We start from the raw sequence: 23,501 nt of genomic DNA on the forward strand, positions 1-23,501 counted from the left end.
GAACTGGAGCTCCTTGGTGCTACATAATACAAATAATACAATAGCAAACGACAACCACCACATGCCTCTCATTTCCCCCTTCCACCTTTGCACCGGACCCTCAAACTTTTACCAGTTTTATGCAGCAATGGGCCTGATCTAAGATTCAGGATCCAACCCTCCCTGTGCTCTGGGGACATTTGGATTGGATGTCATCTTCTCCCCAATTTTCTAGAAGCCCAGATCTGTTGTACAGAGTCAGTCACTCATATTCTCTCTCTCTTTCTCACACACACACACACACACACACACACACACACACACACTTACTTTTTCAGTGGCCACCAGACTCTTGGAAGCGCTTTTTAAGTAGCGATACTGCTCATCATCAACAGACACGGTTTTAAGAACTAAATGCTAGAGGCTTGCAGTTCTAGACAATTACTTCAACACACATTCTTAAGAGGCTCACTATACGCAACGTGACACATAGTAAGACTCGTGATATTAGGTTGGCTGTGTATCTGTGCCCTGAGTTAAACTCCGTTCAACATCCAATTCATTAGCAACCGAACAGATTAAAGAAGGGCTGTGGTTTTTATCTTCCAACGGGCCAGGTAAAGCCCATTGGTTTTACTGCTGCTTCCTCCTAATGCAGGGAAGTTAACACAGGTTGTGTTCTGCGAGTGGCATTTTCAATTAGTCATGACCAACAAGACAATACTCATTAACATTGCCAAGGGTTTTTTTTTTTCTCCCCAGTTAGAAAGGTAGCCAGAAGATCCATGTGACGAGAGACACCGATGTTCTAAGGGGCAGATTTACAGACCTGATTGGAAGAGACACTGGAAGATCCAGGTTTGGGTTTTGCAACACCAGAATCCGTCCTTAAAAGGTGTTCCCAGGACGCGGCTGGTGAGAGAAATCTGAGGACTGATCAATCAGTTTGTGCCGACGAAACCCACTGACTCCACTTTCTAACCCCCTTCCGGATTAGCTCAGGAAAAAAAAGATACTGGGATGGGGGAAAGGGAGGGGATGCTAGACAAGAACCCGTCACTTCAAACCCCGATTCACATTAAACCAACTCAAAAAAGAAGGAAAATAAATAAATAAAAGAAAGAGAAAATTAAGACTGGAGGAATAAAAGTGAAGTGACTGGTTGAAAGCACCAAACAAAACCAAATGGTGTTAACGTTTTGACACTCAGCAAGCTGCTGCTCCGAATGAGGTGAGAAGGCGGACATTATCGGCCATTTTGGTGAGACAGGAGTCATTCCGTCTTACTCCAAAATGAGGACGGGGGAGTAGGGGAAAGGGTGCCAAAATAATGTGCAGCCTCTACATTATTAGTGAAGTTTAGATTACACCTGTCCTCCCCTCCCAAAAGGAAGCCTTCTCTCTGCCCCCTCCATTCTCCAGACAGCCGCCTCTCCCTCTTCCGCCCCACTCCCTCATCTCCCATTCCAATTGCAGTTCGCTCCACTGGGGCAAGATGCTGTTCAGATTTCCCACCTCCGTCCCTCCAGAGGACGAAAAGTTTTTCCTCCTCCTGCCCAGCTCCTTCCTAATTTCATTAATCCTATAAAGATAAAAATCAGACCAAAATCTGGATTTGGTCAGGAGGAAATTTTGCCTTCAGTCCCTTCCCCGTCATGGTGATGCCATGTAACCACATCAGTTGAGCGACAGGCTGGCTGAACATCTCTGGTCTTTAAAAAATTTGTTTTTTTGCTGTTGCATGAGTGAATACAAAATAATCTAAACCCAATTGATTTCCAAGCAGCTCCATTGTAGCTGCTGTAATATTAGACACAGGCATTTTTTTTTTTAAATTTGACAAGGTGTAATCTAATTTTTTTCCCCTAAAACAAAGAGAACAGCAATGCAAAAGGTGTAAGAGACACAGGCAGGCAGAGATTTCGAGATCAGTACAGCACAGTGTTCCTGCAAAGTGACCTTTATAGATACACATATATATTTTTTGTTTCCAGTTGCTTTTCCTGGTGAGAAATCCTTCTGCAGAAACACAGCAAAGTTGTTTGTTTGCTTTGTGTATACATATATTTAAAAAACTCTCGAATTTCAGAGCTAAGGACACCCCAAACTTGTACAGGGCGTCCCCCCCTTGCTTGGAGTGACTTTCTAGGATGACACTTTCGGGTAGCGGTGGTGCTCTGAAATGTATTACAGTCACTCCCCGACCCTGAATTCCAGAACATGTTAACAGCATTCTGGAAAATGGACTTACAGGGGATCGAGAATGAGGTGGCAGGGATCAAGAGTGGCATTACATCCCCCAATCTTAGCTGCATTCTAAAATATATTAACACTATTCTGGATTGGTTTTAAGACTCCCTCACACACACACACACCCTGTCCCAGGGTTTTAGAAGCTGTGAGCATCCTGCAACAAAATGACACTCCCCTGCTATTCTCTGTGTTCTAGAATGGTCCTGCAATTCCTTCTCTCTAGCCTCTACCAGGCATTGGAAGTGCACGGATTTAGCAACAGGACACCATTCCACATGCCTCTTGAGGGGCATTTGGAGCAACAGACTGTTCTGGAGTAACAGTCCTAAGTGACCCAAACTTGCCCCGCTCTCTAGGGTAGGGGGCTGGGACTCAGATCTTCAAAGGTATTTAGGTGCTTAACTCCCATTGATTTCAAACAGAGTCAGGTGCCTAAATGAGATTATTTTTGAAATTATACATATTTTTAATGCATTTGTTTAAGTTATACTTGCTGAATTCACTGGAACGCTAGATGGCCCAACTCAGCTCCAAAAACACATCTCCAACCCCCACTGAGATATATTTGAATTGATTTTAATGTATTCTTCTATTAGCTATTTACCGCTGCCTGTTTTCACCTGGGAACCCATACCAAGTCGCATTTTTCCTAGAACCCTGAAGAATATTTGGAACATTCTCAGCAAGAACTGGACTGCAAAGGACAGACTATAATGGAAAAGGCAAAGATGCAGTACGGGTAAGAGTGATCTGCTATACGAATGCCTGAGACAGAGATGGTGCAGCTATTTAAACACATACTGGATTATCTTAACCCTCCTGGGCTGGCAAAGAGAGGGATGGGGTCACACCTACAGAAACACAACTGTTGCGTTTCTGAAATACTTGATAAAGCACCAGATGCCACGTCCCATGCACATTTTGGGAGATGCTTAAACCCAACCAATTCACTTCGCCTAAGGCAAGGAAGTCCAGCAGCAGCAACCCTGCATGCTTAGAGGTTGCTAAAGCATAGCCCACAGAGTTCTGAGGTGCACTGGGCAGGTTTCCCTCACCATTAACATGGGAGAGGGCCTAGAGAGACTTCAAGTCCTGGTGTGTTATGCTCCTTCCTGAACCAAGCAGTAGGCCACTCGAATTGAGATGGCCGACTACATTCTGGGGCCTCTAGCCTCCATCTTCAAGAAGAGGATGGCTGCACTGTAAGAATTATCTAGGCTCCTGGTAAACCACCAACGTTGCACCTCTGCTGGGCAACGTTTGGGCCCCTTTGGTTCAGCTCAGTGACGTGACCGTCGGACACGCAGAGATTTGATCCCGGCATTGGCCCCCAAAGTGGAGTGAGCGCCTCAGCCTGTACGGGCAAGATTCAAAAAATCGGCAAGGAGGCTGCTGCTTTCCTGCCTTGCCTGAGCTTGCTGAAACCCTTCTGAACCGTCCTGCCCTGAGAGACGCTCCAGAGCAATGGGTCCCCTGCTAGCTAGAAAAGGGGGAGAAGTACTAATCTTTAAATAAAGCTGGCCACCCACACTAACATCCCAATTTCACATTATGTAGGGATGGTGCAAAGCCCACCAACATCAATGGAGAGATCCCCACTGACTTCAGTGGGCTTTGGATCAAGTCCTTATATAGTCACAAAGGGTATGTCTACACTGCAATTAGACATCCACGCCTGGCCCGTGCCAGCTGATTTGGGCTCATGGGCTCGGGCTAAGGGGCTGTTTAATTGTGATGCAGATGTTCGGGCTTGGGCTGGAACCCCGGCTCTAGGGCCCTGCGAGGTGGGAGGGTCCCAGGGCTCAGGCTGCAGCCCCAAGCCCGAACATCCACGTTGCAATTAAAACAACCCCACAGCCCGAGCCCGTGAGCCCGAATCAGCTGGCATGGGACAGCTGTGGATGTCTAACTGCAGTGTAGACATACCCTAAGGCTCAGATTTACAAAGGTATTCAGGGTATCAAACCCAATGGGAGTTAGGCACCTAATCTTCTTAGGTCTGTTTGTAAACCCCAACAGGGTCCTATAGCTACATCTTTAGGTGCCTAAATGCCTTTGACAGTCCGGCCCTAAGTCACAGAATATCCAAATATTCTTCAGTGATATCAGGCCCTTCTGGACCACTGCTTCTCTAGGTCCCTAAAGGAATCCCCACCAGAAGGGAATTCTGCTTTATCCGCATGAGCCCAGCGAAGGCAGCTCCTTTCAACCACTACGGACTTTTCCTGGGTTCATCTAGCCTGACCTCCTGCGCAGCACACGCGAAAGACCCTCCTGCTCTCTGCCCCACATCCAGAACTTCCGTTTGAGCGACAGCATCTCGTTTAATAAGCATCCGATCTCGACTGACTTGTCGTGTGCCATTCCACTGCGTCTTGTTTAGTTTTATTTTATACTTATTATTGCAACTTTAAAAAACTCTGGATTTAAACCTAGGAGCTTCCCAGATCACCATGCATCTGCAGAATCCACTGCACTGAAGAGCAGAGGGGCGATTCTACCCTTGGCAGGGCAATTCGGACACATTCGAAATGTTTTATAAAGACCAAAACCTTTTTCAAAAGAAGTGTATAAATCCCTTTTTAGTCTACCTGAATCTTTAAACTCAAACTCCTATTCATGAAGGCAAGTCCTGTAATCAGTGGCAATTGTAACTGGGACCATTGGTCCTGGGGAAATCTCGTTTCAGGCTCTACCCACTCTGCTGTTTTTAAATAGATGTTTTTATAGAGGGTTTTTTGTCTCGTTGGAGATGGAGTCAGAAGAGCCACTATTGGCCACGTCCGAAAGACACTGTCAATAATGCAGCATTTCTGAGTGGTACCCTTGTACCTTACAACCAGGGGAAAGGGGGAGATTTGGAGGGGAGGGGGAAATACCAGCACTGAGGGTCCAAGCACTGAAATCTCAGCATCTTAAGAGAAAGAGAAAGACAGACAGTGAGAAAGAAAGAGAGAGAGAAAGAGGGAGACAGAGATACTGTGTCAATACTGCACTGGATTTCTCAAAAATCACACAGCTTTAATACCTGTACGCTGGGAAAGCCACCTGTCTGGTCCTGTGTTGCGTAAGGAGGTCTGGTTGGCAGGGGGTAAAAGCTACACACTGGGGAGGGAAGGACAGTCCATTTTCCAAAGGCAAAACCAGAAGTTGATTAGTGCCGTGTAAAAATCCACCGGCCCGCTCCTGCCTGGGGAGTCACTCCCGCGGAGTGAGAGAGAATGTGTGAGAGAGGAAGAGACAATGGGGGAGTGGATGGGACTAAAAGGGGCGTGCGGGAGAGAATCCCCGAAGCCAAACAAAATTCACCACAAGGCAGCTTCTCCTGAGCTGCGCTTTCATCTCTACCCACATCCCTTCAGAAAGGAGGGTTTCTGGAGTTGGCTTTGCTGACGTGCATCTGTGCCCAGGCAGCAGCTGGTTAAACAAGCTGGGGTTGGGAGTGTGTGTGTGTGAGGGGGGGTATGGAAAGAGGTATAGGCCCGAGACCCGGCCAGCCTCCAGCTGGCCGCAGGTAGAAGGTGCACAGTGGGTTTTGGAGCAGCAGGGATCTTGACAAGTGGCCTCTTTTTAGAGCAGACTTGCTGTAGGCTGGTGATGAGAAGATCCAGTGCCTGGTAACTGGGGCCTGTGCGTGCATGTGTGTGTCAAAGGAGGCAGGAGGGTGGGGATCACTGGGTTGCATTCAGTAGAACAAGAGAGAGCTCCTCATCTCTCCCCATCCTGGCCTGCAAGCAGACTGGCTGCTCCGCGTATGTGAGGGCCGACTCCTTGGAGCAGGGAGCAGGTCTTAGTTTGGGTACAGGACGTGTCAAGTGCCACACACCCCAGATACTATTCCAAGGTTTGCTGGTGAACTGGGGTAATGGTCCGATCCCTTGTTAAAAGCACCCAGGATTTCCAACCCCCAGTCTCTCTCCCTCCCCGAAACAAGGCTTGTCCTGAATAGCAGCACTTCCATGGACAGGTGTTAGAGCTGTGTGACTCCTTTCTATTTCGAGGGGCTGGGGGGGGGTTCAGTTACCATTGGGGGCAGGAACACTGGCTTCTCACAATGCGTTTGGAATAAACTACAGCACAGCATAACCAATCCAAACCGAAAGAAGAAACCAAGAGAAAGCAAAAAACCCAAAAGGAAACAATAAGAAAAGAATAAATCCACTTCAAATAAATCAGAATTTAAAAATAAATTATATATATATATAATATATAGGAAAAATAATAGTAATAATTAATTTAAAAGAGTGGCATGCAAAGAAGATCGTTACATTCTCCTATCATGCATCAGGCCCAATGTCCAAACGGCAAGGTAACCATGACGACAAAAAAGTGCAAGAACTCAGCAACATTACCAAAGGATGCATAGAGAGGCCCACAATGCAACTCAACTCATCACTGCGAGACCCGGGAACGGGCGGGTCTCGCTCATCTTAAAGATTTCTTGCTTTTTCTCTTTTTTATTTATTTATTTTTTATTTCGTTATTTTTTTTTCTCTTAAGAATGTAAAAATGTGGGTAAAGAAAGTAAAAAAGAAAAAAACCACACCAACCTTCTCGTAGCTCTGAGGGATGTTAAGGGGGTTTGATGCGGAACACAATGACATGAGGAGAAGAGAAAAATAGGGGAAACACAGAGAGAGTAAAAAAAGGCCTTCTCAAGGCTGTCAGCTGCAAATTGATTTGTTTTCTTTTCTCTTTTAACCAAAAAAAAAAAGAAAGAAAAAAAAAAGAAAGAAGATAGTAACGACCCTTTTTATTTTCTCCTTTCCTTCCTTCCTTTCCCCCCTCCCGTGCTTGTGTTTAAGAGCATCCAAGCTCTGTGAAGAGGTCAGGGTGGGAACAATCCAAATTCAGAATTAGCACCCAACAGAGGGGCAGAGCCCCAGTAGGGAATTCTCACCTTCACAAGCTCGTCTGATGTTTTACAGAAGGAGAGGGGATAGAGATTATTCCAGGCAGAGTGGACCTGGAGCAAAGAAGATCCCCTAATTGAAAACCTCGGCTCCCGACCCACCTCCCCCCCACACCCAGCTGCGCTCGCGCTAACTCCAAAATAAGACTTACTTTAAAAATAAATAAATAAATAAATAAATAAAAAGAAGAAAAGAAAAGACATTTGCTTGCAAGGTTAAAACTTACAACACCTATCCCAGGTATTCTATAGAGACAAGCATGTTATGGGAGAAACAAGTCAATTGGAAACACAAGCATGTTCAAGACTCTTTAAAAACAAAAACGGAAGAAAAAATGTGTGTGTAAACTTCCCCCTTCACTTCCTCCCCAAATGACTGCATTTCAGAACTTCGGTTACCTTTCAGCGAAATTGACACACAAGAAACAAGGAATTAGCATGAAAAGCACCCCAAACACAGCACGGGCTAGCCTCCATGGTATTCTCTACATCTTCTCAGCCAGCAGCTAACGCTGGATCACAGAGGTTTCAGGTGCACACGCAGGCTAAGTTGGTATAGAGGGCCATCCACCTGGAGCTGGGACTCATCCAGGGGCTAAGACAAGAAGCTCTGGGCAACGAGAACCTTTGGCCAATTTTCAACTGACCAGAAAGGCCAGGGAGATTTAAAAACAACATAAAAAAAACCAAAAAAAAACCCCAACACATTTTTTTTTAAAAGCCCATTCCAGCTAAAAGCTGCTTGCAATTCATTTAGCCCTTGTGTGATGTCAGATCCTGGATTTATGATGTTCCCACCCGTGGATTTTCAGAGCCCAAATGACAAGGCAAATTTCAGAAGCGATTTTCCAGCTGGTCACAAAAGGCTCTTTAAAAACGTAGCTTTTAAATAATTAAAAGCCTTCTCTCCATGTGCATGTGATTCAGTGAGCATGAGACACAGAGAGAGGCGTGCACACAAGAGCATGGGTCTACGTCTAACTGCAGCGTCAATGCGGGTGAGGGGAACGCTTCCTTGGCCAAATGGGATGGACATGGCAACGGCTGGCTGGGATGCAACGTTCTTTGAATGGCGGTTTTACAGTGAGAGGGGCTGGCCCTTGCTCTCTCGTAATCAGAGGGTTTTGCTGTGGAAAAATATTAGTCTGTAGGAAAATATGACCCGTCCGAGAACTTAAAAAATGTGAACGACAAAGAAAATGCAGGGGGGTCACTGAGCCAGCAAGTGCTAAAAAGCATAGGAGGAATTCAATATCCCTATTTCATCTGTCCCCCCACCAGCTGTGTGGGTAAGGGGACTTCTGACTGGTTATCCCAGGAGTGTGCTGGTGTAGCCTGCTTCTCACCATGCACGTATACCCAGCCCCGTGGCGTCTCCAGAGGGAACCAGGGCTAGAAAGACCTGTGGTCAGGGAGTTCGGGAAGGAAAAGCCTGCTGGAACATGAGCGAGGAGCGAGAACCTGCAGTCCAGTGCGGTCTCAGTCCCATGTTGGGAAAGCTCCAGAGTATGCCAGATCGCACCACTCCACGCCAGGTCAGCCGAAGAGCAATGCCCCTAGAGGGACTGGGCTAGCTGAAATCCCCTTCCACTGCCCTGCAAGAGCAGTCACCCCTCCCCAGCCCTCACCAGGCAAGGTGAGATTCGCCTGCTGCTCCAGACACCCGATTGTCCCCCATCCTGATGCTCCATTTTGATGAGACTCGGGTGGGTGGGCTCACCTGAGGGAGCTGAACATGCCCCGCCTCCTCTAAAGCTCACACCAGCTGAGCAGACCTTACCAATTCCTGCAACTTCCATGGGAAAGGTGGTAACCCCACAAGTGGCCACAGCCTCTCTGCAGCAGAGACCGTGAGCTCCCCTCCGCGAGATGGGACCCCACATTGACCCAAGAACTTTAACGTCCTTGGGCCAGCTTCCAGGGGCACCCTGGGGGTCAGAGCTGACCTCACAATGGGGGTCAGGCCTCTATATTGCTGCTGCGTGCGCTCCAGGACAGGGGCTGCACCTTTCGGGGGCCGCTGCAACAGGTATGATAAATAATGATCCCCACGAGGGCCAACAGGCTCTGTGCCCCTGCTCAGTCTGCAGCAGAAAAAACATTCCAGGGGCAGGAGGTGGCCCCTGGGGGGGGGCTGAGGTGATGCTTAAGGGTGCCACACTCCAGCTGTCCCTTCCTTTGAGTCAGGTACCCTCTCTAGAGGGATCCAGGCAGCAATGGAGAAGGGACTCCACCACTCATTCCCAGAGGTGCCCTCGGATCCTCTTTTCCACCCCCATGGTGATCTGTTTCAACTGCAAGACCTCCCCCTGGCTCCGTGAAGGAAACAAATCAAACAGCAGGGGCAGAGGGAGCCCGTGATTTGCCAGCGTTCTGAGCCGAGGCGCTCCCTACCTCTCACGTAAAGGTTAGCGGGTGAAGAGTAGCGCACCCCGGCGCTGTTGCTGGCCACACATTCATACTTCCCCTGATCAGTCTCTTCACTGCTCTCAATCTGCAGGCCACCTGGCAGGAGAGAAGAAGACGGCAGCAAAGAAATTGTTGTTATTTTTTTTTTTTTTAAAGAGCAGGCCTGGCACCAACGCCCTCCCCCGCCGTTTTCCCCCAGAGTCAACGCAGATCTGAACGGTGGCCCGGGGTGTGGGGCTTTTTGCTCCCATGCTAGAACTTCTCTCCTTGGGCATTGTTGACAGCAAACTTGGATCAGAATGATCATTGCCACTGCGGGACTAGTCGCCCAACCCAACCCCTACAATCCTGATCTATAATGTGGGTAGAAGCCGTACGAGCTGCCCCATGCTGTCCTACCGGTCTGCGTCAACCCTGACCTGGGGGTTCACTTCTAACAGGGACAGGACAGCTCAGCATACAGGTCTTGCCTTCTGAGCGGAGAAGAACAGCAAAAAACACCAACTCAGGTGGCTTCTGCACTGTGGACATTTCCCTCTAGGAACGAATACCAACCACTCAACTTGCACGGGCCACCGAACAGCCATTGGTGGCAACGACTTTCTGTCGCTACTGATCTAGGTTGGAACGGAACCAGCCTTTGAGGGGAAAGGCTCTGTAACCCACTACCAGCCCCCTGAGCCATCCCTGTCACCGCTGGGTTTGTTGTGTGCATAAACACCACACTCACAGGAGCGGAGAGAGTGCTTGAAAAGTGCGTTATCCACCAGTGCATGTGCTAAAGGGAAAACAGCGTAAAAAACAAACTGGAATTTTCTAAACTGCACGTGGGTTTCTATCCAATCTGAATGGCCAGTACCAGCCCAATGAGAATCAGGGCTTCTTCTATACCTGTACACTATTTCAGTTGATGAAAATATACCCAAGTCCAGACTAAACACTCCTACCGTCAACTAGTTCAAAAGAGACCTGCACAAATATGCAGCACATAACTACATAGATGAAAATCACCTCTGTTTTTTACCCTAGAAAGCATCAGGTCTGCCAAACTCCAGTTAAAGTATATATCCTATAAAATAAACCAACATGATATCAAATGTTTCTTATATTATATATCTGTATGTGCACATGACAAGGGTGGAGATCAGAGCCCTTAAGATTCCTTGACTGCATGAAAAATTGCAGCTTGGTAGAAAAGGACTGACAGACCCTCAGGGAGGGGGTGCAAACGGTACCACTGCTGATTGCAGATTCAGATTCATTGCGGGGCGGGGGAGAAGAGTGTTGTGTGTGAAAACAGGAGGGTGTTAGTCTGAGTAAAAGAGAGAGGGTGAAGGAGTGAGTGTGTTACTCTTGTGGATGGCAGATCCCAAGTGCAGACTGGATAGAATTGAAAAATAAATAAATAAACAAAGCCAAATTCTCAACAAAAGAACCCACGGACATTTCAATCCAGCAGAGTGACTTGAAAATCAAATGGCCCCTGAACTCAAGCAGATCAGTACCTTCCCACTGAGACTTCCAGCTGAGCAGATTTCTTACAGGATTGAAGCCACAGCACTCTCCGTTGTCTGAAAGCTTCAGCTGGGAGGAGGCTGTGTCAGGTGGGGGCTCTGTGAAGCTTTGGTTTATGTGGGTCGGCTTCCCTAATCCCGGCCAAGGTTTTATTTAGCTCACAGTAGTGCTCGTCTGAATGGCGAGTGCCAGGGAAGATTTTAAACCGAACTCAGGGGCGGGAACAGAATGACGTGGCTGCAGGTGGGAAAGCACGCCAGGGTCTTGTCTACACTAAGGAAATCAGGACCACTTCATTTTCCTCGAGGGCGGCTTTGCCGGTGATAGCAATGAGGGAAGCTGTATTGTAGACAGGTCGGTGTGTGTTCACTACCTGCTGAGAGCAGGTGTAGACATGGTGGTAAGACATGCCTGCATCCTCTGCCATTGCTATCGGTAGTAGAGAATTCTGAGCTTGAATTTTGCCCGTGCAGAGGCTCCCCGAGTGAGAAGAGCCTAGAAGTTACAGCTGGAATGTTCAAAGGGGCCAATGGGAGTCATGCATCCAAATCCCATTCACTTCCAATGGTAGCAGAGGGTCTCACTCCCTTCAGGTGAAAGACCCAGCGACTTAGGCTGGGTACGAAAGTTACTTACCAAGAAGCACCTGAGGTTAGAGAAAGAAAGAAGGCTCTTTAGAGGGTTGGGACTGAGCATGCTGAGGACTTGCTCCAGCAAGGCGCTGGGCAACCTCCACTGCCATGGACGTCAAGGGCTCCAGGGCACTCAGTACCAATCATGATGAGGCCCCTGAGTGGTTACCAAGCTCTGACAGTGCTTAATGCCAGACATACACCTAGGTCCTTCACAGCCCTGGAGAGATTAGCTCTTAAACCTCCACCATAAATTTCAGACAGCAGCGCCTGAGCCTTGTTTTAGAATAATAAAAGGTTTCACCAATTTCACCCAGCAAACAGAAAGAGACGTTGGAACAGTATTTAAAATAAAGACGGACACAAACAGAAATAAATATCCAAAGGTGAGGCAGGAGCAGAAACCACAACAAACAACGAGACTTTGGGTTGAGCAGAGATCACATGAAACAGGAACTGAGTTGGAGAGAAATTGTTTGGTGAGGAGCAGGTGGGTGAGTGACTGAGTGTGTGGAGCAGGGGGGTCTCTTACCTCGGATTGGAGTACCTTCTGCAAGGGAAGCAAAGGAAAGAAGTGAAAGGAGTGAAAAAACCAAAAACGCTTGGACTGCCGGTGGGAAAAGGACCCAGCTCAAGGAAGATCATTCCTGGCAGGAAAACTCCTACACTACCTGGCTTCATCTTTAATGACACGGACAGACTGGAGGGGGTTGGGGGAAAAGGACTCCAGGCAGCACACTCCGGTTCAGACTGTGGGATGCTTAATCATGACACTAAACTTGAAAAGGAGGAGGCTGGCCAAATCAACACTCCCTCCATCGGTCACAAAGGAAAGGGAGTCTCTGAACCCTCAGTCCACGTAAGCTAGTATTAATATGTACTCCTTGCATAGCACTGGGCAAACCTGCTTCTATCCTCCCAGCCCATGGAGAGTGTGATCAGCATTATTAACCTGTTCCCCCAGGCAGGGAAATGGAGACCCAGAACCTTGCTCAAAGTCACACGACAAAGCTGAGGCTAGATCCCAAGAGTACCTGGTTCCCAATTCCACACCCATGTTAGTGATGCATTTGGGGCACAGGGTTTCATATAACGCCCTGGGGCCTGTGGTCCCTAGTTATCCTGAGAGCGACTGGCTCTGCAGAACATTACTGGATGCAGCCAGCCGCTAGGAAAGAGCTGCAGGTGCGATACAAGGGCATGCCGCTGTCTTTGTACCTGGGAAACATGCAAAGGGGATTGCTTGGTGCAGCTGCTCTGGAAGCCACCCTAATAAACTGTAGAGGGGATTAATTAAATCTCGGGAATCCCTGAATTCTGGGAAAGGAGGAAGAGCCTTGTTGTGGTTGGCCATCTCCCACACTCTAGGGCTCCCTTCAGCCAAACCCCCTCCAGCTGCCTCCACTGGCAGTGCCCATCATAAGCTTTCTGCCCACGCACATGACATCTCGCGGGCAAAAGGGAATGACATCATGGCTGGCAAGTGATGCCATAGCCCTTTTGTTCAATGACATCACTGCCCCTGCCTCTGATTTCCTGTCACATTCCTGAGGTCACAAGAGCTTGGAAACCACCTTCCTTTGAAAATACGGAGGGTCCTTTTCCCCACAGGCATTCAGATTTGCTGCACAACTCATTCAAGAAATGTTTTTACCCCAATCCTGAAAACAGGGCAGACTTGGCAAGTCCCCAATCCAATACCATATAGAAGCATAACAGCTGCTCGGTGGTAATAATACTGACATTCAACAGCACCTTCCATCCAAGGATCTCACAGTGCTTGACAAATATCAGCCTCTCATTTCCCCCCCTGGGAGCATATTTTATCCCCACTTTACAATGGGGAAATAGAGGCACCGAGGGTGAAGTGACTTGGCCAAGGTCACAGAGGGAATCTTGAAGCAAAAGCAAGAGCAGAAAGCAGGACATCTGCTTGCCAATCCTTTGCCTTAACTATAAGGCCATCCTTTCCTCCTTATCCTTCAGCCCTGCTCATCCTCCTTTCTTTGCACGTCAGTGCACCATTTTCAGGATAGAAGGTAAAAAGAAATATGTACCACTGGTTACAGTTAACCTTTATTTGAATTATTTCCAAGGGGGTTAAGGGAAGAGAAGTGTTACATTGTTAGGCTATTAGATTCTAGTTAGACTCAACTTCTAGTTAAAAGGTTAGAAAGTTTGCTGGAGGAATGTTAGCATCTAGTTAGGGTTAGGAACTAGCTAAGGTTAATAAAGCAGGTTGGTTAGCTGTCAGGACAAAGATCAGAGAGCGCGGGTGAGAAAGAAAGAGGTGGGAGGAGCGTTTACTGGGACTATCTCCACATAGGAGCGGACGGGCAGGTTTTAAAGAGAGCGAGAGACAGAGAAAGCAGCAGAGGGTTATAGAGAGATTCAGTGGAAATAAAAACAGCCTCTAATACACCCTTTTGTCTCAAAATCAGGGTGAAAATCTACCATCTGTGATGCAAATGTGGAGCAAGACTAAAGGATGGGGGTGGCAGAGACCAGAAGAACCCTGCATCACCGCCTGCTGGGCCTGGCTGTTACAGTGCATCTGATTGCCCTGGACACAGCAGCTTTCAGTGGAGGCACACTCTGACTGCGAGGAAATGCACTGGAAATCATGGCCACGGATGGACGGAAGGCAGGACCCATCACCTTCCTGAATTATCAGTTTATGGCTTGTCGTTAACCATTCGCTCCCAGTGGAGCTCATAGGAACAGGTGACAGCAGCTCCAGTGCTTGCGGAGAGCAGGCCACTCCCAACGTGTGGCTGTTCTTGGCTTCCCAATTTCAGCCAGGTGCATGGGAAACAGATCTGGGAATGGCAAAGGGAGATTTCTGGTGGGACCCGCACCTTGAAGGCAGAAGATGAAATCTGGACCAAAATGGAAGTGACTGTGGGGGGAAAAGCAATAGTCTGAATGGTTTCTGGGACACAGATGGTAGATTTTCGCTGTTGGAGTTTCACATCTAACTAGCTTCATATTCAATTTAGTGGCAGCTGGACAGCATTGGAGGGGGATTGCAAAAAACAAATCTATTCTCCGGTGGCCCAATGCATCCCCCTGAGATTGCTTGGGGACAGCGACTCTGGTCCATAGCTGCTTAACACAGGGTTGCCAGTTTTGGTCGGACGTATTCCTGGAGGTTTCATCACATGACGTAATCTTTCATTAAAGATTCACCTTTAATTCCTAGAGACTCCAGGACAACCCTGGAGGGTTGGCAATCCTATTTACACAGCAGTGTGACAGTCCCTCAATGTGTGTACGAGTGCAGGGCTGATTCTGCTGGACTGGGCAGGACAGGCGGTTGCACGGAGCACCAGCATAGCAGGGGCAGCTAAACGTATAAGCTCAAATTTTCAGAAGTGGCATCTGATTTTGGAGGAAGCCCACCTTGAGCCTGTTTTTCAACGGTGATAGGCCCATGCAGCTTCCACCGATCGCAACTGGGGTTGTGGGTGCTCAGCGCTTCTGAAAAATCAGGCTCAAGGTAGATAAAGGTGCCCCCAAATTAGCCCAAATCAGCAAGGTGGGGAATTTCCCAGTTCATCTAGGACAGTGTAAAATCTGGAGATAGTCCTAGGTGCTAGAGGCCATGCAAGCAGGGGGTGAGCCTCTGGAATAGTGGGGCAACCAGGGCTCAAGTGGGGCACTAGATCTGAGACTGGCATGGGCAACTGATACCCACCATACCCATGGTGTCTTCCCCAGCCTCTCAGGGCATGGAATCTGATCACCAAGAGGCAACTCTGGGAGCCTGCATCAGCCCAGGAGGTCAGGCTGGTTGCTGGAGTTCAGCGATGCAAGACAAAGACGCTGCCCACTGGGCAGGGTCCCATTCTCAGCCTCATCCCCCTGCCACGGGCACGTGGGGCCTGTTCTGACACCCCCTCCCCCTCCGTCTTTTCTAGACAACAAGCTATGGGGCGAAACTGAGCCCTGAAAATGGGAGACGCGGAGGTCCGTCGCCATGGCAACCACAGGAAACGTACCGCCACGGCCTACCAGGCCATGTGTGAGCGTGTGTCTTGCTATCTCCCGGGGGTGGTGAGCAGTTTCCTAAACCCTCAACAAACAAGCTAGCGTGAAGGACCGGCTGCAATTTTAATGCCTGATCCTGTCTGAGAACAAGCCTGGACTTGGCGTAGGGAGGAAAACGTGACGTGAGTGTTGTTGGCAGATTCCCATCAGTGTACTGGCACCTCAGGGAACAGGAACAATCTAGAAGGGACATTTCTGTCTAATTACTCCCCCCACAACCTCCCCAAAGCCCTGCAATAGATGGCTTCCATTTTAAAATTCAATGCCTGATGCCCCCCCATACGTTTTCACTTCAGACAATGCCAATAACCCCATTAGATGTGAAACTCCAAGACCTCCTGCAGGTGTGAACACAATTACCACAGTTCCAGGGTAAAAGCTACGGTCTAATTGGGGAATTCCAGGACAACTGTTGCTAAGTTACGAAAAAAATCTAGCCAATGTTAGGAGGTTTGTGTTTAGTTATATTTCCTCATATAGATATATTTTAATTATGATGGTGATGGTTATTTTTGTAGCCTGCAATACCCCTGCGGAAGTTCATTAAGAGGGCAGAATATCCCTACTGAAGGAGTTAGTACAAGAAATGCACAGCATGCCTCTCGAAAAAGCTGTTAAGAAGGAATTAGTTTAAAGGACGAGGGTTACAAATCTGGACATTAGCAGGTTTGTTTCTGTTTTCTTTTTTTAAATTGAACAAAACTTACCAAAGGTCTCTGAATGTTAAAAATAATGAAAAACAGAAAGGAAAAGAAAAATAAAAGTTTATTATAGCCAGTTATTTCAAAAGCAGAAGACGACACACAAGACACAAAAGGGTTCAGTGCTCGTAAGGTTTAAGAAGTTGGCTGCAGAGTATCTCTTGTTTACCCCTCTACGTAACACAGGCAGGCACCAGACATTGGCTTGACCCAATTCCATTGTGTAGTCCTGAAGTGTAAATTTCTCTCTCAACAACATAAAGAAGGAACATTTTTTGTTCATGTAACAATTAGACCTTCCTTGAGCTGAGATTTTCAAAAAGGCCTCAGGGAGCTGGGTACCCACATTTGGATGTCTTCTTCACGCTCCTTTGAAAAATCCCAGCTTTTAATTCCTTCAGGGACCCTCAGGGTTAGTTGGCCCAATGTCTGTCAGAGTTAAATTATTTCCCATAACCTGGAAAGTGTTAGGGAGGAACGGATCCTAGATGGAAAAAGGCGTCTATGGATAATGTCCCTAAATTCAGATTTCCTGATCCTTAGTAACACTGAAGCCATACTGTCCTGCTCCAGCAGTATAAAGAGACCTCAAAGCGAGTGCAAATGGAATATACACCCACTGTAAAGCCCCTCTGCACAGCTAGGGAAATGTAAAGGCTTTAGCATAAAAGAGAATCAGGTACAGACAGAACTGCCAATTTTGGGCAGCTCCGTGTGTGATATTTTATGCAAATCAAGTAATGAGCTAATTTTCATGGTTGCAATTAGTTTGCATACAGCCATAAACTCAGTCTAACTCAACGGGGTGCATTTCCTCCTACTGAATCTGTTCCTATACAGAGCAGCAGCATGGGATGGTTCCCATACACACTGCCCTGCCAGCACATCTCAGTCCCAATCTGGGGAGAGCTCCTCTAAAGGTAACAGGCATTTGAGGCTCTATGGCCTATGAGGTTCTTGGCCTTTCTGGTGAGCCTGCCAAGCGGTGCCAACAGTGGTGGTGAGCTTGTGATGTGGGATCTGTAATGGAAACCCATTAAAGTCATCTTGTACAGGGGCCACCACATATCAATTAACGGGCAATGACTTTTAATCCCTATTGAGCTGAGCAGGCTTCCTATTGATGCCCTTCAGGCAAAAGGCTCTGCAGCACATTAGCAATATCTTGAGGCATCCCGCACCCCAATATGAGCGAGTGCTACACCCTCAAGAGCGAGATTTGCTTTCTGGAAAAATAAACGTATCAAACTGAGTTTGGACACTTGTGGAGCTCACACAGGCAGGGTTTCTCTACCCTGCTCCGCACTCTCAGGCAACATCTCCCACACATTACATTCCTCACAAACACACATGCAGTCAGCCACACCCAGTTCTTAAAGTGACAGCCCCTGTTAACCAAAATACAAGCACGCGATGCACAACCCTAAGGGGAAATTTTTTTTACTAATGTAACATCTAAATTCACATCCCCATACAATGTCCTGCAATGTAAAATAATTTAGACAATTATTCCAGCATCCTTACGCTAACATTGATTTCACTCCACCTGGGTCACCACCCAGGTTTGACCCCATAACCATCAGACCTACAACGCAACCCTCCTTTACTTCAGCTATTGTAGGAGGAAGGCATACCCTTCTCTGCAAGGAGCAGCCGACCGAGTGGGAGACAACTATTTATGAACTAGCATTTAGAATGCTGGAGAACAGGATTCCGTGATTCCTGTTTCCAGGACTACAGTATGGTGGTTAGAGTTAGAGACAGCACAGCCAAGGGGAAAGAAGTCTTAGTTTGGTTTATCTCCTGGGTTTAAACTTGGGATCTCTAGAACGGAAAGCATAAGCTCCACTATTTGAGCTAACTACATTAGCACTGGGCAGTAGCAGGTTCAAACTTCTCTGCTGTCTAGCCACTAGACAGGAACAAAGATCCACCCTGTGTTAGTGTGGGTTACACAAGCACATATTTTGGCATTTTTCTTCTGAAAGGTAGTGTGGTAAAGTGAATGAGATTTGGGTCTGTCATAATAGAGACCTGGATTCTTGACTGCAATGACCTTATCCAACCTCTCAGTTATCCTATTTGAAAAATTGATGAATGATAGTTGCCTCCTATAAGGTAGGTATACGGCCTTGCTTAATAAGGGCTTGTGAAGTGCACAGAAATATTAAGAACAATCAGTGAAAGAGCTCTGATTAGAATTCATGGGCTCTTGTCTTATAGTTCAATGCACCTTCCCCTAGGCTACAGGGCACTGAGTAAATGAATGACATTCTATCAGTTGTGCAGGAATGCATGAGCCCTGCAAGATGCATGACGCCTGGCAGGTCTGCCTGGCGTCCTTATTTCCATCTTTATAAGACGAATATACTATGCTGCATTTCTATAGGACTTGTCATCGGAGAATAGACAAGCTCTTCGGAAACAATAATTTAAAAAGCCTGGCAACAGCGTTGTGCCATCTCATCATCCCCATTTGGCAAATGGGTGAATGGAGAGACAGAAATCAGTGGTCTTGTTTCCCAGAGGTGCTGAGCGTATGGAGCTTCCAGTGACTTCAGCTTCTCTGAAAATCAGGCCACAAAGGGAATCAAAGCAGGAATAGAACCTCGGAGTCCTGTTGGTCAATCTCCTGCTCTAACCAATAGAACACACTCCCCTCTGAAGTGGAGAAAGAAGTGACAGGTCTGTAAAAAGGACAATAGGTCCCTTTCAGTGTTTTGTGACTTTACTGCTTCAAGAAGACTGAATTTCTAAACAGCTATAAATGATGTCAATTCCACCCAGGTCCCTAAAAAGCAGATTTATGCGGAGGAACAAACATCCTGTACAGAAGCTAAACGATTTATTGGGATGATAGTCCAATGGTAAATTTAGTAGGTGGCTCTCAATGAAATACCAAATCGAGCCCAGCTAGGAAATATAAAGGGATATTGTGGCGATCATAATTGTATTAAAAATAATCTGAAAACGTGTTAGTAATACCTCCTGTTATGGACACAAAGCATTTTAATATTCTAATTTATCTTTCAGTATTTATACTGGTTAACTTTATTTGCATGTCACTCAACACATGTTTAAAAAGGATGAACTCAAACTGGAACGGGTACAGAGAAGGGCCACTAGGATGATCCGAGGAATGGAAAACCTTTCCTATGAAAGGAGACTCGAGGAGCTCGGTTTGTTTAGCCTAACCAAAAGAAGGCTGAGGGGGGATATGATTGCTCTCTTTAAATATATCAAAGGGATAAATACCAAGGAGGGAGAGGAATTATTTCAGCTCAGTACTAATGTGGACACGAGAACAAATGGATATAAACTGGCCGTGGGGAAGTTTAGGCTTGAAATTAGACGAAGGTTTCTAACCGTCAGAGGGGTGAAATTTTGGAACAGCCTTCCGAGGGAAACGGTGGGGGCGAAAGACCTCTCTGGCTTCAAGATTAGGCTAGATAAGTTTATGGAGGGAATGGTTTGATGGGATAAAGTGATTTTAGTCAATTAAGCATTAACGTGCCAGCGCTAGTAAAATGAGGGTCCGGCTGTATAATCTTGCCTGTATGCTCGGGGTTCTACTGATCGCCATATTTGGGGTCGGGAAGGAATTTTCCTCCAGGGTAGATTGGCAGAGGCCCTGGAGGTTTTTCGCCTTCCTCCGCAGCATAAGGCAGGGGTCGCAGGCTGGAGGATTCTCTGCGACTTAATTTAAAGACTTCAAGGGAAAGTGGGTGGGTCAGCTTTTGTGGCCTGCATCATGCGGGAGGTCAGACTAGACCATATTGGTCCCTTCTGACCTTAAAGTCTATGAGTCTATGAGTCTAACACGTAGGCAATGAAACTAAGGGAGATCAGTTTCATTTGTGTTTGAAGGCTCTCAAATCAAGAACCCATCCTGATTCTGCCCCCAAAATGCTTCCATTCATCTTGGGGAAAATTTTTAGAAGTGCCTCAGTGACTCAGGAGCCTAAAGTCTCCTGGAGGGGATTTAAGATCCTAAATTGCTTCGATGTTCTTTTCAAATTGTATTAATTAAATTTTACAAATCCCCACCACTTTTTTTTTTTTTTTTTTTTAATCTGAAATGTAGGCCTTACATTTAGGAGACAGTGTTCTCTTGTGCCGAACCTTTGCTGTTATAAAGTTCTAGAAATCAAAGCAATTAGGAAATTAATTTTTCTGGGCAATAGGAATGCAAAATATCTGATGGGGAGGAAACAGTATATAATTGGAATGGGGAGGTAAACAAGGAAATTAACCTTTAACCAGTCAATGGTGGCCCTTCCAGCATCAAAAATCTTTGAACTCACCCTATGCCAAACAGGACAAAAGAGCAATTAGGTTGTCATGTTCTCTGACATTCAAATCTTGCATTACAAGAATCAGAACTGAAGATTTCGGAGCCAGGAGCAGCCTGGGTAGAAGTAACTGGCTGTTGCCCCATTGACTGACTTGTAAAATGGCTGAGCCTCAGAAGAGGCTCCCACAAAGCAACCCCAGTTCCCACGCTAAAGCCTCTGCTCCCTTCCCTCCCCTGTTCCTGTGCCAGGAAAAGCTCTTAAAAATGCTCCATCTCTTAGCCGAACAAGGGTTATGCTCCTCTGGGCAACTAAAGTGAGGCGACCTAGCTAAGCCCAATCAGATAGCTGTGTACTCTCCAGACTGGCTTAAAGAGGCAAGTCTGAATTGTGGTCAAAAATCTAAAAGGTTGCTTTTGTTTTAGTTTCCATTGAGAGGAGAAGCTCCCAAAGGTGCTTCCGAGAGAGAAAGGATGGATATTTTTAAACGGGACAATTTGCTTTATCTGTAGCTTTGAAAAATAAAACCACACGCACAGACACGCATGTATTTTACTTACACGCACACGCATACACACAAACAGCTCCTGAAATGTGAACAATGAAAGATGCCACACTAACATTCACAAAACCAGCAAAGGACAGGTAGACGAACAGATGGGGGAAGACAGAGAACTGACAACAGCCACAGAGCTGGGGTACATCTATTCATGGAGTACCACTCCATTGCCGCCCACTACCTAAGGTTGACTTGAGAATGCTCAGAACTGCTCTCCGGCGATGGCTTCGGGAAGGTGATAGACCCAAAAGGATTAGATACCAAAGGGATCCTATGAGAGGCCTGGTTCTGCCACAGGCTACGGAAGGCCCCGTCCACACCATGGATGGGACCGTCCCAGCTGTGACAATACACAGCTGTCGTGGCTGTGGTCCTGATCCCAAAGTGGATAGGGCTGAAAGCTCCACGCTTGGTGCTATCACCCTCCTTCCTTCATTTATACAGCTCAACGTCTGAGCATGACCCACCTCCCCACCCCTGTTACCCAACTCTCCCTCCACTCCTGTAGGTCCCCCTGGTTAGGCAGAGCACCATTCCACGAGTGTTGCCAAATTACCAGCTTCCCTGGGATGGGAACCAGGTTCTCAGTGGAGTTTAGTTTCCTGTCAATCAACTTGGGGAATGGGTGCAGAAGATGATGAAGAAAATGAAGGAAACCACCACCAACCCAACCACCTTAGGGGAGCTCAGAGCCGTTTTACCAGGTCTTCTGTAGAACTGCTTATGTTCTAATCCACAGGCCAACGGGGTTGGCTCACACCAGCCACCATTCCGCCCAGAAAGTTCTGCTTGAGCACTCTCTTTTGGGCCAGTTCCAGGGTTCACTCCCTACTGGGCTCGCAAGGAGACCTTACCTGATCTCAGCTGCTTTATCCTCCCATTGCTGGCGCTGGGGTCGACGGGCAGGAAATCTTTGAACCATGTGATCTCCGGGTCTGGGTTTCCGCTGGCTGCGCACAGCATGGTGGCCGTCCGTGTACGCTCGACCACCTTCAGCTGGGGTCCCATGTCAATGTTTGGGAAGCCGGAAGGCAGCTGGTCTTCTGCGGGAGGAGAGCAAAAGAGGAGGGGCTTGGTTTAGTGCTCTTTCAAGATCGGGGTGGTAGCGGGGAGGCTTAATTCAACAGAGTACTCTAAAGAGACTGTCGGCAAGACACCCAATCCATTCCAAAGAGCGAGTTCAAACTATTTTCAGATATGGCCCCCTCCCAATTGTTGTGGCTTTACAATTATTCGTATTACAGCCAAGCGGCTCCAAACAGCGACCGAGGCCTTGTTATGCAGAGCACTGCACACATGGAAAGACGATCCCTGAGTCAAAGACATCACAATCTGAACAGGTCACATTTTCCGGGTTTTTTTAAGTTCTTCTTTTCCTCACTGCCCACAGAGCCTCGGAAATCGGCCAACTGCACAAGAGTGAAAGTGACTATACATGAAGTCATGTCAAATGGATAGTGGAAACTAGCCGAGAAAGGAGGGGAAAAATCTTTCAGCTGTTGTTACCTTAGGGGACACTTGTAACAACAGGAAGCAAAACTCTTTCAGACAGAGCATGATTTTTAAGGTTATTAATTTCAATTGTTGCGACTCTAGGACAAGAGAGAGACACACCAACAGCTACAAAACAGCTCACAGTTACCCTCTTGTCCTCTAGGCCAGGGTTTCTCAATGACCGGTCCATGGACTGGCGCCGGACCGCAGCAGCCTCCTTGCCTGTCCCTGAGATTTCCCTGACACACATTAGGAACGCAGCAAGCCGGTCCCTAGTCTAGAGTACTGCTCTAGACCTTGTCTTTCCTAGGGAAAAAGGTGTAGTCTTAACTCGAGTTAGCTAACTCATAAAAACGAACATGGGCAAGGCTGTCCCATAGTCTTTACTATGCTAACTCATGTTAAAACCTAGAGTGACTTGGAAAATGGATTTTCCATCCCACAAAAAATGTGGAGATTGGGGGAGTGGGGGGAGAAATCAAAAATCTCAAATTGGAACAAAAAAATCAAAATTTTGAAATTTTCAGTAAAACGAAATTCTGGAAAAAATAATTTCATTGTAGGTCAATCACAACATTTTGTTTCAAATTTTAACCATTTTTTAATATATATGATAAGTAAATTTCAAAACAAAATGTCATTTCAAAACAAATGTATTGAAACTTTCTGTTCGGAAAATATCAAAAGCGGGCCTCAGACATTTCA

The 23,501-nt window shown here is 47.0% G+C and overlaps 1 protein-coding gene across 1 annotated transcript in view; it reads right to left on the bottom strand.

Moving 5' to 3' along the window:
- PTPRS (protein tyrosine phosphatase receptor type S) overlaps positions 1 to 23,501 on the bottom strand; it is a 145,833-nt gene that overhangs the window by 69,320 nt on the left and 53,012 nt on the right. The window contains exons 4-5 of the mRNA XM_065422130.1: positions 22,157 to 22,345; positions 9,539 to 9,649 (exon numbers count right to left, since the gene is read on the bottom strand). Of these exons, the coding sequence (XP_065278202.1) occupies positions 9,539 to 9,649; positions 22,157 to 22,345 (300 nt within the window). The remainder of the gene's footprint in view (positions 1 to 9,538; positions 9,650 to 22,156; positions 22,346 to 23,501) is intronic.

Source organism: Emys orbicularis, chromosome 24 (genome assembly GCF_028017835.1).
Source record: "Emys orbicularis isolate rEmyOrb1 chromosome 24, rEmyOrb1.hap1, whole genome shotgun sequence".
Classification (NCBI taxonomy): domain Eukaryota; kingdom Metazoa; phylum Chordata; order Testudines; family Emydidae; genus Emys; species Emys orbicularis.